General features: G+C 32.4%; 1 protein-coding gene across 3 annotated transcripts in view; it reads left to right on the top strand.

The window, feature by feature from the left end:
- CSMD3 (CUB and Sushi multiple domains 3) overlaps positions 1-17,177 on the top strand; it is a gene marked incomplete at both ends in the record, with an annotated part of 1,156,743 nt that overhangs the window by 1,086,126 nt on the left and 53,440 nt on the right. For all 3 annotated transcript variants that reach the window (XM_080694904.1, XM_080694905.1, XM_080694906.1), the window contains 5 exons: positions 1,862-2,035; positions 2,847-3,032; positions 5,139-5,312; positions 8,235-8,417; positions 13,928-14,104. In XM_080694904.1, the coding sequence (XP_080551030.1) occupies positions 1,862-2,035; positions 2,847-3,032; positions 5,139-5,312; positions 8,235-8,417; positions 13,928-14,104 (894 nt within the window). The remainder of the gene's footprint in view (positions 1-1,861; positions 2,036-2,846; positions 3,033-5,138; positions 5,313-8,234; positions 8,418-13,927; positions 14,105-17,177) is intronic.

Consider the following 17,177-nt stretch of genomic DNA (forward strand, 5'->3'; position numbering starts at 1 on the left):
TGGTGGCGCACGCTTGTAATCCCCGCACTTGGGAGGCGGAGACAGGAGGATCGCGCAGGTTCGAAGCCAGCCGTGCTGGCGTAAGAGACCCTGTTTCAAAAATATAAAATAGGTCTGGGAGTGTAGCCCGGAGGAAGAAGAGCTTCCAGGAACCCCAGTACCACAAAAAAATAAATAAATAAATATATATATATATATATATATATATAGCTGAATAATGATAACTCCATTACATCTACTTATTCCACTGAATCCTGAAAATTATACATTTCAGATTATAATTTATCCAGTTTTGGATAAAATCAATTAACCATTTGTTTCTTTTCCCCCAATTATATCTTTCCCAATCACTAGCATTTCTATTAAAATTCTTACTTAGTAAGTAATCATAAATACTATCAATATGTTGATAATTATAACACATTGCTATAATTATAATAGGATAATAAAGGTTATGGAAGTTTCAGAAAAATAATATGCCATACATTTAATGTGAGTTCATAGGAAATATTTTATTTAACCTATAACTAATTTAACTCATATTTATATATTCTTTGTTATGTTTCATCCAATTAACATAAATTTATTGGAATCCTAATTTCATGAAAAATATTTTGTGTGAAGAGATAACAGCTTAAAAGAGCATATAGTTAACAAAATAACTTTTTAAAGACTTGTACTCAAACATAAAGACACCACCAATTTACTGATGATTTAAAGATAACAATACTCCACTTGAATCTTTTTATACTTTTTTTACTTTTCATTTATATTAAAGCATAGCCAACTAATATTGCTATTTTTCTTGTTGAATAATTGAGACTATAAAAGAGAATTGGGCCTTGGGGTAAAACTAGCTTCTTTATTGATAATTTTAACCAAGAATAAGATGCAGTTAAATTTCCAAATGAGTAGGTTGACATTAACGATACAGCTGAAAAATAATTGCTCTCGGGTCATTTCCTAAGTACTAAAAATGACCGTGGTCTTTCACATGCCCAATTATGCAGTACTATGACTGGAGTTGCTCTGATTAATAGCATGAGATTATGCAATAAAAGTTTATAGAAATAAGAGTGTTTGGGGATATCCAGCACTACATAAAATTGACAGTAGTTTCATAATATTAAAAGAATCTAAATAATTCATCTGAGAACATTATTTCCAAGCAAAATTGTGTTAACTTGTCAACTGTCAATGGCAGAGAAAATAAACCAGTAAGATGGATTGATTTGGGGAATGTTAATATTGGTACCTCAAAATATTAATGAGAATTTTAGTGCGACATCATGCATCATTTTCTCTTGTCCATATTATGTAGTCACATCAATTTATTTTTCAAGCACACTCTTGCTTATGAATCTATTATTCATAAGAATTGATTACATAAATAATACTAAAAGTATTATTTCAATATAAAGTAGCAAAAAATTTCTTGAAGTACCTTCATTCCTTAAACTTAGCTAGAAAAAAAACTGGTTCAACTTTGTTCCTTGCTGCTGTTAACTAGTGACAAAAACTTTATTCATTTTTTTAGGTCTTTTTAATTCTTGGTATTCTTCCCTAAAATGAGAAAAAGAATAAAATAAGTAACATGAAACTTTAAGTATATATGTACCACTTAAATAAGATGATCATAATCTTCAATAATTTTCTATTTGCTAACATATTTCTCTTTGATAATATATTATATATTATTATATTATCTTTGCCTTTTTTGCATTAATTAAAAAGACTTTTAAGCTATACTCACACATAAAGTGGTCTTTCTACTTTGTTTGAAATAATTAAGTTTAATTGTCATGTGATAATTGATAACTAAATGTTCTTCTGTTTTGTCCCTCTTCCCCAATGGTATTAGCTGTGAGCTGTGGTCACCCTGGTAGTCCAATTTACGGAAGAACAAGTGGAAATGGATTCAACTTTAATGATGTGGTGACATTCTCTTGCAATCTTGGGTATCTTATGCAAGGGCCAACAAAGGCACAATGCCAGGCCAACAGGCAGTGGAGCCATCCTCCACCTGTGTGCAAAGGTAAATATCCAACACTACTCCAGACTGGAGTATGAAGATAATATATCTCTAAAAATGTTATACTTTGAAACAGCAAGGGTAGAATAGTAGAAAGTTTTTAAATAATAAAACGAGAAGCTCTTAATATTGAGGCCATGTCTTTCCTTTTTCTTAAATTCTTAACTTTTATATTTTAAAAGTTACAACTGGAAGGATTCATTTCTTTATTATCTTGTACCTACTTATGACTGAACATAAAAAGTTTCTAAGATTATTTTTGCTTGCAGTTTGCTTCATAATTAACGGAACTTAGCTTTGGTATTTGTTTTCATCATATGTTTGGAAAAACTCTCTTTGGGGCCTGGATTACCACGATACTTGCATAGAAGCTTTACCTGTTGTTTTCTATATAAAAACAGATTAAGGCAAATTCATTAGTGAGTTCTCATTTTGCAAGGAAATGTGATTGACTTCATATTGTCTGATAAAATGCAACCTAATAATCTTTCTTCTGCATCTTATTTTATAGAGTCAACAACAGCTTAAAGATATCATTATTTAAATCGATCATCAGCATAATTCTTATGTAATTGTCATTATTCAAGTAAAATTTTGAAAACTGTCATTTTTTAAAAATATTTGCTACCACAGATATTTTCAGTCCATTATCTAAACAGTTTATAAAATAAGTTTATTTCTGGAATCTTTGGTTTATTTAATTAAATTTACCTCTGAGAGTAAATTTCTAAATTTTTAATAGACATCAAAGTACGGTAATATATATACTATTCCAAAAATATATACTTTTTTCTACAATGTCTCACTTGTTTAGTGGTCAACTGTTCTGACCCTGGAATTCCAGCCAATTCCAAAAGAGAAAGCAAAATAGAACATGGGAATTTCACCTATGGCACAGTAGTGTTCTATGATTGCAACCCTGGATATTTTTTATTTGGATCTTCAGTTTTGATATGTCAACCAAATGGACAATGGGATAAACCTTTACCAGAATGTATCAGTAAGTAGATAATGTGAACTGTCCTTTGAGAAAATGCCGTAGAAGCAAGGTGAATGCTAATTCTTTATAAAATAGCTAGGAGCTATATATCAGAGAAAAATATACTGCTTCTCTTATTGTTTTGAAGCTGTACTTCCACTATTCTGCCAATTCAGTGCCAAAATATCACTTCCTTAATATTAAGGTGATAAACTTTTCTCTATTGTTCTTTGATCTGGAGCTTTGTAGCGCAGATAAAATATTAAAAAAAAACCCTTTCATTCTCTATGATATTACTATCCCTTAAATGACAAGTAAATTTTATTTTGTATAAGTATTCAAATCTTTAAGGCAAAATTAGTCATAATATAAGCATCAATTAAGACTTAAGAATACTTGGGGAGTTGAACAAAGGTGCTACTTAAAATTTATTGGTCTTCAATATTAATCATGTATAAAAACATATTAAATGCAATAGCTATATATATATATATATATATATATATATATATATATATATATATGTATGTATTTTAAGTCACTGGACCTTACATTATCATGTTTTATTATTTTTAGGAATAGAATACAAATAAAATAAATTGTATCATAAATGCATATAATTCACATCTATAATGAGAAGAACAATTTGCAGAAATAAATTTAATGTTTATGAACATTGAAATGAAGATTAATTCTAGGGCAATGAATAGTTCTCAAATTAAAAGAATTGATAATACTTGGAAATAATAGGAAAAAACATAGAATAAAGAACTACTATGTCAAAAAATCATTATGCAGCTGGGCATGGTGGTGCACGCTTGTAATCCCGCGCTTGGAAGGCTGAGACAGAAGGACTGCGCGGGTTCAAAGCCAGCCTCATCAAGTTAGTGAGGCTCTCGGCAATTTAGTGAGACCCTGTTTCCAAATAAAGTATAAAAAAATAGGTCTGGGAGTATACCCAGGAGGGAGAAAAGCCCCTGGGTTCCACCCCTAGTACCACCAAAAAAAATCATTATGCAAGTAATTTTTGTTTATATAAAATTGTTAATTTAAAAGATTATTTTAAGATCATGGTTTATTTAGAGTCATTTTCTTTATATTCATGAAGTATACTTCATAATATTTATGATAATGCTCATACTAATAAAACAAAGTTTGCAGAGTCTAAACAATTTCAAATTTTATATAAGTATTGCAGCACATTGTCCAGCTGATTAAATTTTTAACTTCTTTTACTAGGTTGGTATATTGTTTGAATAATTCATTTACTCAATCTTCTGTAGGTACATCATCATGTGTTTTTGGTAGAACAGTAAAACTCTTAGCTTTTATATACTTTTTTCTTTTTTATTTTTTATACCAATCTTGGTAGTGTGCTAAATTTTCAAAAGTTTTTGTTAAGTTTATATCTCTTTAAGGGTTGCTTGATACTCTAGAAAAATAGGGCATGTTTCTGAGCCCCATTAATAAAGGCACACATTAATTTCTCAAGTTACCTTTAGTTTATAAATAATATTAAAAATCTGTTGAGTTCTGATTCTACTATGCCAAAAAGTTTTACATGACATATCACTAAGTATTTTTAAGTATTTTCTTTGTACAGAATACCTAAAATAGATGATTCCACACTCTATGTTAGATTGTGAATCACACATCCATCTTTTCTTCATCTCTTTTATTCTCAAAATTCTTTGGTATGGCCTCACTTTGAAATCTACATCACTTCCTATATCTTTATTTTGAGATCTACCTCACTCATCTCCTTAATTTGACGTGCTTTTCCACACATGTACAAACTCAGACCCATGTATCATGCACACATGTACAAACTCAGACCCATGTTGTATCATCACACACCACCCCCACATACAGAGCTGTCATACCATTTAAACATTTCTATGCTTAGCATGTTTTAAAAGTGCCTATTAAACTCATCCTCAGGGTTAATACCATGGCTGCTATAACTGCAATCTTCACTTAATATTTTAAAAAAGCAGATTTTTTTTTTCTGGATGTGTCAGATGTTTGAGTAGCAATTTTACTTCTGAATATTTTATGAACAAGTTGGTTCAGGTTGTTCGATAGGAGATATAAAAAAATTTTATATTGAATAATTATGTATTGTAGTGATTGACTGTGGACACCCTGGCGTTCCTCCTAATGCAGTCCTGTCTGGCGAGAAGTATACTTTTGGGTCTACTGTTCACTATTCCTGCACAGGAAAGCGTTCCCTTCTAGGCCAGTCATCCAGGACTTGCCAGTTAAATGGACATTGGAGTGGATCTCAGCCTCATTGTTCAGGTACCATTTACAAAATTAGACAATGTGTCTTAGAAATTGCATTATTATTTTTATAGACAGACACAATTATCAAAAGATATATTATATCTCCTTAAATATTTCATGAGAAAAGTTGAAACATTGCTCAGACATGGATTGAAATAGTTCAAAAGTAATGTAACATTAGAAACAAGTGAAAACTGACCTCCCAGATGCTAAATGACAGTTGTGTGGTTTGAATTGTGTTGTGCCTAATGTGAAGAACTACAGAGTTTTAAGATGCTACACTGTTTAAAGTCATTTTGTTCATAGAGATGGTGAGATTGCTCAAACTAAAATAGCTCTTCTGTTTTATCAGATGTCAAATATAATTTTCCCCATAAGGCAATGTTTTATCAGTAATTTCCTGTCAGAGTTCAGATCTGTTTAACTTTCAAGGCAATTTATTACTTAATGGCGTAATTTAAAAATGAAGTCCTAAAGGTTTCGAACTGAACTAATCTAACAAGTCTTACGAGGGATATTTCTCTCCCCTTTCTATATTATCACTAGACAACATGTGACACTTGAGTCCTTAAAACACCAATAATTATCTTTGAATAAATGAATACTAAAGCCTTTCAATTAATAATCTATTCACAGAGTAATTTATACATCTTTTTAAAGATGATTCACCTGCTTTTCTTCAAGAATATTTAAATGTTAGTTCTAAGATGGCTGCCTAGTTGATACTATTTTTTAAACATCAACTAGATATTGTTGATGCTTATATTTCTGCCTGTTCTTTTTACATACATGTTGTCTATAGTCTTTATATAATTTCACTTCTGGGGAGATCATGCTGATAACTTATTAGTAATTTGCTTTACAGTGTTTTCCCTTTAGAATAAAATTTATGAAGTGATTACTTAATCTCCAAATCTTCTTATAACTAAGCAGATAATCTCTATGAAGTGATTTCTTGGGATTTCAAGTTTAAAGTATACATTTTGAAACCCACTATTTTTATTTATTTATTTATTTATTTATTTATTTTTATTTTATTTATTTATTTTTGCAGTCTGGAGATGGAACCCAGGGGCATTCGACTTCCGAGCTACACCCCCTACCCTATTTTTTTTTTAATTCTTTATTTTGAAACCAGGTCTCACTGAGTTTCAGAGGGCCTAACTTAGTAGCTGAGGCTGTCCACGAACCTCAATCCTCTGGTCTCAGCCTCCAGAATGCTGGGCTTACGAGCATGTGCCACCATGCCCGGGTGAAAACTACTATTTTTAAATGTGGCTATACAACTGGTTTTCATGAGACTTAAAATCTTTGAGTGACTCATTGTAACATTAACTCTCAGATAATAGGATATCTGTACACATATGCCATACACATGTTCCACACAACTGTATTATAAACTTAATACTGGATTTGTGCAAAAATTTATGCATAGATATTTAAAAGTTAAATGCCGATCATAAAATTTTGTGGTTTTTAATATTATATCATATGAAAATTAGAAAGAATGATTAGGAAAAAAATTTAAAATATAAAGCATATCAAAGTAGCATGTAGGACTAGAAAGTATTTTCAGTGCTCGTCTTTTAACCTGCCATATGAATTACTACTATGGAAACTGGTTAGAATTATTTAGAAAGTTTATAAAGGCACTGAGTATACTGAATAAACTATTAAAAGTAAAGTAAAAGAAATGAATATCTGCTTATGAACAAAAGCCACATTAGGAAGCTAGGGAGAAAAAAGGTCATAGGAACTCTAGACAAGGAAGAAGAAACCACAGATGAGCAAATGAGATGACCTAACTAAGGGGGATGGGAGAGAAAGGAAGAGGGAAATTCTCTAATGTATATGACATACATTCATAAACATATCAAAGTCAATCAGTAAGCCAAACATGAGAAGGAGGGAGGGAGAGGGAATGGAGGGTTTTTCTTTATCCTGTGCTGAGGATGGAACCCAGGGGTATTATACTACCGGACTACACTCCCAGCCCTATTTCTTTAGTATTTTTAATTTTGAAACAGGGTCTCACTGAGTTGCAAAGAGCATCTCTAAGTAGTTGAAGCTGTCTGGGAACAATGATCCTCCAATCTCAGCCTCCTGAGTGCTGGTATTAGAAGCATGTGCCGCCATGCTGGGCTGCCTCTACCATCTTGTACCCCATTAAGATATATAACTACAATGCAGAGCGGGAGCGGGAGCGGGAGCGGGAGCGGGAGCGGGAGCGGGAGCGGGAGCGAGAGCGAGAGAGCGAGAGAGAGAGCGAGAGAGAGAGCGAGAGAGAGAGAGAGAGAGAGAGAGAGAGAGAGAGAGAGAGAGAGAGAGAGAACATTAACCCAGTTTTCTTAGGTTTGGTTGATTCTGTAAGTTATTCTTATGTTATCACGAATGAGAAAAATGCAGTTCTCATTCATCTTTGGCAGAGAAAATTAGGGAGCAGATTTTATTCTATAGTAATAACTATATTGTAATATTTACATAACCTAGCACATCATAGTTCTAGTTTAACAGCTAAAAGATTATCACTAATTAAGAAACCCATAAAAGGAAAACTATAAATTATAAAATGCAATTTTTAATTTTTGTCTTGTAAGTGCATCGTCATTTGAATCTATAGTACTGTCAGTTATAAATTTTCTATTAGCTTCGTTATAAAGTAGGTTCTGGAAATACTATTGCAATGTCTGTAACCTATTTAATGTCTCCAAGTATCACTGATACAGAAAATAACACTTTACTCTGCAACTACTTTCTTTTTCATCTAAGAATTTTTTCTTCTTAGGTGTAAAATATAAATTATAATTTTACTCAGTCAAGTTTTCATGTTCAAACACAACAGGCACAAAAACAAATGCCTCCTGGAGTATTGGTCTGAATTGTGAGCTTAATACATGTTTGTTGAAATAAATTAACTCTAGCTCTTTGTCATTGCAGGCGATGCCACTGGTACGTGTGGGGACCCGGGTACTCCTGGTCACGGTTCTAGACAAGAAAGTGATTTCAGAACGAAAAGTACCGTTCGATTTGTGTGCGATACTGGTTATATCCTTCATGGCTCAGAAGAAAGAATGTGTTTAGCCAATGGCAGCTGGACTGGACGACAGCCAGAATGCAAAGGTGAACTCAAGCAGAAATTAAGAATGCTGTAATTTCATTCACATACAATTTCACTGGGAAAATTACACTTAACTGGTCCCTCCTTGCCTTCAGCTACAAAATAAAAAAGTAGTATTACTATATGAATATTACCATAGATGGTAACGCTGAAAGATCATTATGCTATAATTTTTTATGTACAGTATTGAGTCGGGGCATTCTAACTTTGCTATACCCCCAGCCCAGTTTTGCTTTCTATTTTGAAACAGGGTTTCAGTAAGTTGTCCATACTGGCCTTCAACCTGAAACCTTACTGTCTCAGTCTGTCAAGTCCTGGGATTACAGCCATGTGCCAACTGTGCCTGGCTATATATAATTTTACTATTCTCCCTCAGTACTTACATACAAATTTTGTTTCTAACATAGCAGACATTTCTATTACAAAGTTAAAAAAAAGAGTATTAAATAGTTTAATTTTTATCCACTTTATCTTGTGAACAGTAGGAAAAAAAAATAGGTTATTCTTGTATGACCATTACCTCAGTCTCTGTTTTACCTTCTAAGTTTGTAGAAATGAAAAAATATAGAAAGATGCCTAAATATAAATAAAGATGTATTTGTGGAATGCTAATAGTAGTTAATAAACTCATAATTTTTAGACTGAGTAAAACTGGTGATTATTCTTACAGACTCAGAATTAACATTAATAAACCTTTAGAAGATTCGCTACAAAGTGAAATGCTGTTGGACGGTTATTCCTGTGATTAATTTGTCCTTCTTGTGATTGTTTTATTTTAAAAGCCAAACAAGCCAAACCTCTTTTTTTTATTTTATTTTATTTTTTTATTCGTGGTACTGGGGTTGCTGGAAACCCTTCCACCTCCGGACTACACTCACAGACCCATTTTTATCCTTTTTTATTTGGAAACAGGGTCTCTTAAGCCCGCACGGCTGGCTTCGAACCTGCGCGATCCTCCTGTCTCCGCCTCCCAAGCGCGGGGATTACAAGCGTGCGCCACCACGCCCGGCAAAAGCCAAACTTTTAATGTCAATTGTAATCCTTACTTGATGTTATACCAAGCATATAGGTTTATAAATAGGACAAAATTCCTAGTAGGATATTCTTGAGTGCCTTGACTAAATATATTTTAAAAACATTTTAATTATGTTTAAAATCAGTATCCACATTCTAGAAAAGATAATTATCTTTTGTTAAGCGGATCAATCCTAATAATCTTAAGAGAATTGGAATTTAGTTGATATTAGAGAGATGTTAGAGAATATAGTTTCTCAGAAAAATACAATAAGGCTGTCTAAACTATTTATTCTATTTCTCAAACATATTTTCTGAACCAAAACCTTATCATGATGTTATAGACATCATTATACATGCAACATTGTGCACGAGTGATTTCTGAGACGGTACGTTGTTCAGCTAACATACAATATATTTTATATACAGATTGGAGACATCTATTTATCTTCTATTGACTTTCTTTGGAATGTACATTATGGTTAATAAGTAAACTCTCAATTGCAAGTAGCGTATTTATCACACAAGTACAAGTCACACAAATCACTTAGAAAAAGAATACTTAAGTAGCCAGGCATGGTGGTGCACTCTTGTAATCACAGCATTTGGGAGGCTGAGACAGGAGGATCTTGGTTCATGGTGACCTTCAGCTACTTAAGGGAGGTCCTTTGCAACTTAGTGAGATCCTGTTTCAAAATAAAGAATAAAAAATAGGGCTGGGGGTATAGCTTGGAGGTAGATTGCCCCTTGGTTCCAACCCAGTGTCTCAAAAAAGAAAATATTTTAGTAGATGCATGGATAAATGGTATGAACAGAAAATACAAAAAAGCAAATAACCTATAAAATATTTAAAAGAACTACTAACTAGAAAATAATAATTAAGCACCAAGAAATTATTTTCATCTATTTTTAAAATGATAATATGAAGTTCTGGTGTATTATAAAAACTAAAAATTTAAAATATTTTGAGATTGTTTTATTTCTGAATTTTGATACAAATTTGTCAAGAATATTTAAATATTCATAAGATACATCTATAATTTTATTCATTATTCCACTTCTGATAATATTTTAAAAATAATATTAGTAAAAATATACAGTAGTTAAAATGCAATTTTTATTTGAAATTATTTAAAATTGCCAATAATTGGAAGCAATATTATATTAGGAAAATATTAACTAAACACTTCTATGTTTATACAATTTAATTGTATATAATCAACAAAACATTAGAATAAAGTCTATGAAGCAATTTGGGAAAATGTAGTTCTTATAAATATTACCCAAAGTGAGATTAAAACTATGTACTCCATTAGATACATGGAAAATATTATTTATGTTAGGTTATAAAGCAAAATATACAAAAATAATAATACAACAGATTTATGAACTTAGCAGTATGTTTTTAGTTTCAATATTTTGCATTGTTACATTAATCTACAATAAAACAAAATTTATAACAAAATTTGAAGAATAAGTGACATGTAAAATATCAAAGAATTTACTTAGATTACTTTTACCAATAGAGAAATTCAAATTTATAGAATGTCACATTTTCGACAAACTGACAAGTTCTAAGAAAGTGATCACAAATAATATTGTAGAAAATGTGTAAAAATACAGCTTTATACCATTTGACATATATGTATATTTTTATAGTTCTTGGGTGATGACAACAATATACTTTAGTTTAAAATATTTTAATTAAAATTACATATTTATCTTAAAACGGGATCAAAGTAAATAGTTGTATAGGCGTTAGATTTTATTGTAGCCAAAATGACATAATTAAAAACTTAACAAATAAATATATAACAAATATAACATTTATCAATAAGAGATTAAATGGTAAATTATGAATATACACAGTTTTTTAATTTTTCTTCTTTTTTGTGGCTCTTGGGACTGAACTCAGGGTTATTCAACCCAGGGTTATTCAACATTTGAGCTATATTCAGGGCCCTATTTTACTTTTCATTTTGCGCCAGGAAGTCACTAAATTGCAGAGGGCCTTTCTAAGTTTCTGATACTGCTCATGAGCCTGGGATCGTTCTGTCTCTTCTGTCTCAGCCTCCTAAGTACTGGGATTACAGGTGCGCGCCACCACACCCAGGGGGAAATTACTGTTCTAAGTAGAGCTGGCTTTGTCATGTAGTGATGAATATAAATACAGCTTTGTTTACAGGCAGCAATAATGTCAATATTACAGAGGAAAAGTAGTTGCTGCCTCTCTTCTTTGTGTTAACCACACATTTTGCCTTCCTTCACCATCGATGATACACTTAATTTTTTAAAATATTAATCCTTCTTGTGTTTGGTTCATATAGAAATATTTTACATAACAGAAATTTATGTATTTAGTTGTGGAAAAATTAAAGACAAGAAAATGGAACTGATAGTATGATTTTTTTTTTCAGTACTGGGGGTGAAACCCAGGCGCTACAACTTTGAGCTATACCCCCAACCCTAGTTTTTATTCTTTATTTTGAAACAGGGTTTCACTGAGTTGCAAATGGCCTCACTAAGTAGCTGAGGTTGTGCGTTAAACGGAGATCTTTCTTGTCTCAGCCTCCCAAATGCTGGGATTACAAACCTGCACAACCACACCCAGCTGATAGTATGATATAACTAGAACTTGAAACCACCATGTTAAAGAAGTCCTTGATTTTACTGTCCAGAAATTTGACTGGGCCTAGATCTCTGTTTCACAAAGTAAAGCTGGATGAGGTGGTACAGGCCTATAATCCTAGGATGTGAGAGGCTAACAAAAGAATTACATGTTTCAGGTTTGCAGGAAGTAACTTACTAAAACCCTATTCAAAATAAAAATTAATTAGCTGGGCGTGGTGGCGAACGCTTGTAATCCCGAGTTTGGGAGGCAGAGACAGGAGGATTGCCCAGGTTCAAATCCATCCATGCTGGCTTTAGAGACCCTGTCTCCAAATAAAAATATAGAATAGGTCTGGGAGTGTAGCCCGGAGGTAGAAAGGCTTCCAGGAACTCCCCAGTACCACCAAAAATAAATAAATAAATAAATAAATAAATAAATAAATAAATAAATGCCGGGTGTGGTGCTGGACACTTGTAATCCGAGTTCTTGGGAGGCTGAGAAAGAGGGATCTCAGGTTTGAAGCCAGCCTCAGCAGCACAGTGAGGCTCTCAGTAAGTGAGACCCTGTTTCCAAAAGGAAAAAGAAAGAAAGAAAGAAAGAAAGAAAGAAAGAAAGAAAGAAAGAAAGAAAGGAAGGAAGGAAGGAAGGAAGGAAGGAAGGAAGGAAGGAAGGAAGGAAGGAAGGAAGGAAGAAAGAAAGAAAGAAAGAAGAAAGAAGGGAAGGAAGGAAGGGTGTGGTGGCGCACACTTGTAATCCCAGAATGCAGGAGCCTGAGACAGGAGAATCGCAGTTCGTGGACAGCCTCAATTACTTACTGAGGCCCTTTACAACTCTTTGAGATCTTGTTTCAACAATAAAGAATAAGCCAAAAAGCCAGACATGATGGTGCAGATTTTTAATCCCAGCATTCAGGAGGCGAAGACTGGAGGATTGTGGTTCACAGAAAGCATCAGCTATGTAGCGAGGTCCTTCGCAACTCAATGAGACTGTTTCGAAAATTTAAAAAGACTAAAATTATTACAATTGAAATTGCTTTTAATATTACAACAAACTTTAGTACTAAATATGTTATGATTGCTTCTATGATATTTTAAAAAATTTATTTGTACCATTGATAAAGATTTGACATTCCAAACATAGGAAATACTCTATATACTTTTAAGAATTTAATATAGTAAATCAGAACTTCTTGAGCATAGGAAAATGCCTATCAGAACTTCCTGTAGTCCCGTAATTATTACATAATAATCATTAAAAGGCATATGTGTTTGGTGCTCTATTTAGGATATCTTGAAAATTTAATGGCAGCTATTACCAGAATTTAGTTACTTTGTTTTTACTATTTATTTATTTTTTTTTTACTTCTTGGCCCAGAAATAGAGATTGAAACATTTTAGTGCAAACCAGTTTGTATAAAATATGAATATTTTATACAAAATATGAATATTTATAATATTTAGATTATACATTTTATGTTTTCCTCTGAGAAGTATAAATATAGCAAATCTCTATTAAATCTTGTTACAGATCTTCCAATTTTACATAAATTGCTTTTTAAACCAAGCTTCTTATAATCCTCTGAAAGATTTTGTGGTACCTGAAGGCAATATTGTTTGAGTAATTATTTTGTAAAATTTTTACTGAAACTACTAATACCAGTCTTAAAAAAATACTGTATTATAATGATTTGCTTCCAAGTAATTAAGCTAATAAAATCAACACAAATTCATCTTGAGTTTCAGTTACTTAAATAAGAGTTTATTATTTATTTAAAAGGATTTTATTGCTTCTCTGGATAATTCTGAAGGATCATTTAGGTATTAACTTTCTGTGAAATGATGTCTAAGTTTTTTACATTTTACAATTCCTAAATACTTTGTTTTATAGCTGTACAGTGTGGAAACCCAGGAACAACAGCCAATGGTAAAGTCTTTCGAATTGATGGTACAACGTTTTCCAGCTCAGTCATTTACTCGTGCATGGAGGGGTATATTCTTTCTGGACCTTCTGTTAGGCAGTGTACAGCCAATGGAACATGGTCTGGAGCCTTGCCTAACTGTACAAGTGAGTTTTTTTCTTCATCTTGTAAACCGATTGTTTATGTGAAAGTATTTATGAGTGCATATGCAGCTGTGTTTTGTAACCAATAAAACCATGCAAGGTTTTGAATATTTGTACTGTCTTTCAGGTTAAAAGATAAAGTAGCATTATGGTTAGAATGCACACTGGTGACTTTATGAATCAGTTGACTTACCAAGGTACACTGCTGGATGACAGAACAAAGGGAGATCACACACAAAAAAATCAGTACTATCAGACATTTTAATGGAATTTCAAGAGTTTTAATTACTTAGCTATCATCAAGATTAAAAAAGCAAAAAGATTCAATTTTATTTGCCAATCTAACATATATCAATAACCAATTTGATTTTTTTAAAGCCATACCAATTCTTTATGGATTCTGATAGGTGATATCGTGAAGTTCTGATAGGTTATTTTTCATGTTAAATCAGTTTTGTTAGATGATTTACTATGTTAAATTCTTGAAGTAATATGAATTAATGCCTATATATTAGATATAATAGTTTTAAGTTCTGGGGGTATAGCTCAGTGATAGAGCTCTTGCTGGAAATATATGAGGCTCTAGGTTTGCTCTCCATCCCTGTGAAAAGTGTTTAACCACCACCACCAATAATACATGCATTGGAAAATTGTGCTTTCTTTTTTTTTTAAAAAAAACAAAAAACATTTGATTGTCACTGTAGATTTATCAGTAGTAACAAATGTGCCACTGTGGTGTGGAACATTGATAGAGAGAGAGGCTTGCCTGTGTGAGGCAGAAAAAAAAATTGGTACTGTCCCACCTTGGGTAGTTTTCTTACAAACAGGTCAGTATCCTGCTGCGGATCCCTGGACGAGTTTTCTCTCTACCTTTCCAGAGATTTTTCTTTGTGAATGTTTTTTTTTTTTTCTGCTACTCTGTCTCAACACTTTTTACGCATGGTTCTCTCATGACTTTAAGACCCATTTTCTCACTTTAGCATTTGCTAGCCTCCACATGGTCCCTCTTCCTTCTGCCACAACCCAGAACCTTTCCTGAGGCAGGAAGATAGGGCAATCACAGCACAAAGCAAACCCCTCCCCCCATCACTTAAAGATCATGGAGCTTTTTCGCTTTGTGTCATTGCTTTCAGATCTGTTTTTCTCACATTATTCTTAGTGTTTTTATTTTTTATAGAATTTTATTGGTGCAATATAATCATATACCCTAGTGAGATTCAAAGTGATATATTCCTATATGTATACAACCTTTCTTGGTGTATTTCCCTCCTAACCACATTCCACCAGCCCATTTCTTCCTGGCAATAAATGCTAATAAATTCAGGACTGACATCTTTTATACAAAAGAGGTCTGTTTTATACATAAGTAGGTCTGTTTGCTTCCCCCAAGCCTTTATTTCTTCCTCCCCACCTCCCTACCCAATCCCTTTCTACTATTTCTCCTGCTCTGTCTAATTATCATGAAGTCTCTTTTCTTTTCTATTTTCTCTCTAGCTTCCACATAGAAGAGAAAATATATTGCCCTTGACATTCTGAGACTGGCTGAATTCATTTAGGATAATGTTCTCTAGTTCCACTTATTTTCTTGAAAATGACATAATGTTACTTTTCTTTATGGCTGAGTAAAATTTCTTTGTGTGTATATACCACATTTTCTTTATCCATTCATCTGTTGACACACTCCTAGCTCAAAAGCAAAAGTCCTCCAATTTGCTTGAAAAATTATTCATTTTTGCAACATGAAGCAATCTTGCATTAATCAATGCTTTACTGTTTCTGTTCTACACAATTCCATAGGAGCCTTAAAAACTCTTAGTTACCTTTAAGTATTAGCTCCAACAACATGTCTGGTAGAAAGCATTGTCAGTATATTTCCTCTTCATATATTTTCATTAATTGTCATATAAGTACTATATAACCACTCTGTCAATTACCTGTGCTATTTAGCTGCAAACTCTATAGAGGTTGAGGAACTGAGTCTGTTTATCTCACAGACTCTTTAGGGTATAGCACAACACTAGTTTTTGGGGATTGTTTTGTAATGAAGATAGAGTAAAAGAAGTCTGCTGATTAATATATGCATTTTTTCACAATGAATAATTATTTTATTTGTTCATGAATCAATAATTCAGTCTTCTAGTTTTAGATGTTTTCCAAATTTAGTAAGAATAAACAAACACCTCAATTCCTGTGATTGAAAGTTATCGATTGGCTTTTATTGAGTGGTTCATTTTTCTTTTTTTTCTATTTTAAAATTTTTTATTGGTGCACTGTATTCATACATCATAGTGGGATACAAAACAACTTTTGTAGACATACAAGCACACTTCGCCCAATCAGCCCCCACCCGATCCCCAGCCCATTCCCTCCCCATCCCTCCTTCCCATGCTTGGCTTAGTGGTTGACATCTAGTATTATAGCAGTTTATCCAAAATTAAAAATGATAATCTCACATAACAGTTTCGTTTGTCTGATACCAACCTTTTGATGACTTAAAGATAATATTTCAATATTTCTTTTTGCTTTCTTTCTTACCAGAGAATATTTTTTTCCTTTTTTTAGGTGAAACTATCATATATTTATATATTTATTTTTCAGAAAAAAAAATCTATCCTAATATGGAATATGGACTCCAGATACCCAAAATGATCTCGAAAAAGAACAAAGCTAGAAGATATATATTTTCTGATTTCAAACCATTTCAGCTACAATAATTGAAAGAGTGTAGTACTGTTATAAAGGCAGATATATAAACCATTGGAGTTAAATAAAAGCCTAGAGATAAATTCTTCCATATATTGTCAAGTTATTTTTGACAAGGTTTCCACGAATATTTGGTGGAGGAAATACTAATCTTTTAACTAAATATTGTTGAAAAATAATAATTACATGAAAAAGAATAAAATTGGACCTTACCTAATCCCATATACAAATATTAACTCAAAATAGATAAAAGACCTAAATATAAATCTTAAGACTATAAACTTTTAGAAGAAAATCTGGGTCATAAAACCTCACAGCATTGAAATTGGCAGTGATTTCTTGGATATGATTTCAATGGCACAGGCAACAGAAG

The sequence above is a fragment of the Muscardinus avellanarius genome (assembly GCF_963383645.1).
Source record: "Muscardinus avellanarius genome assembly, chromosome: 4".
NCBI lineage: Eukaryota > Metazoa > Chordata > Mammalia > Rodentia > Gliridae > Muscardinus > Muscardinus avellanarius.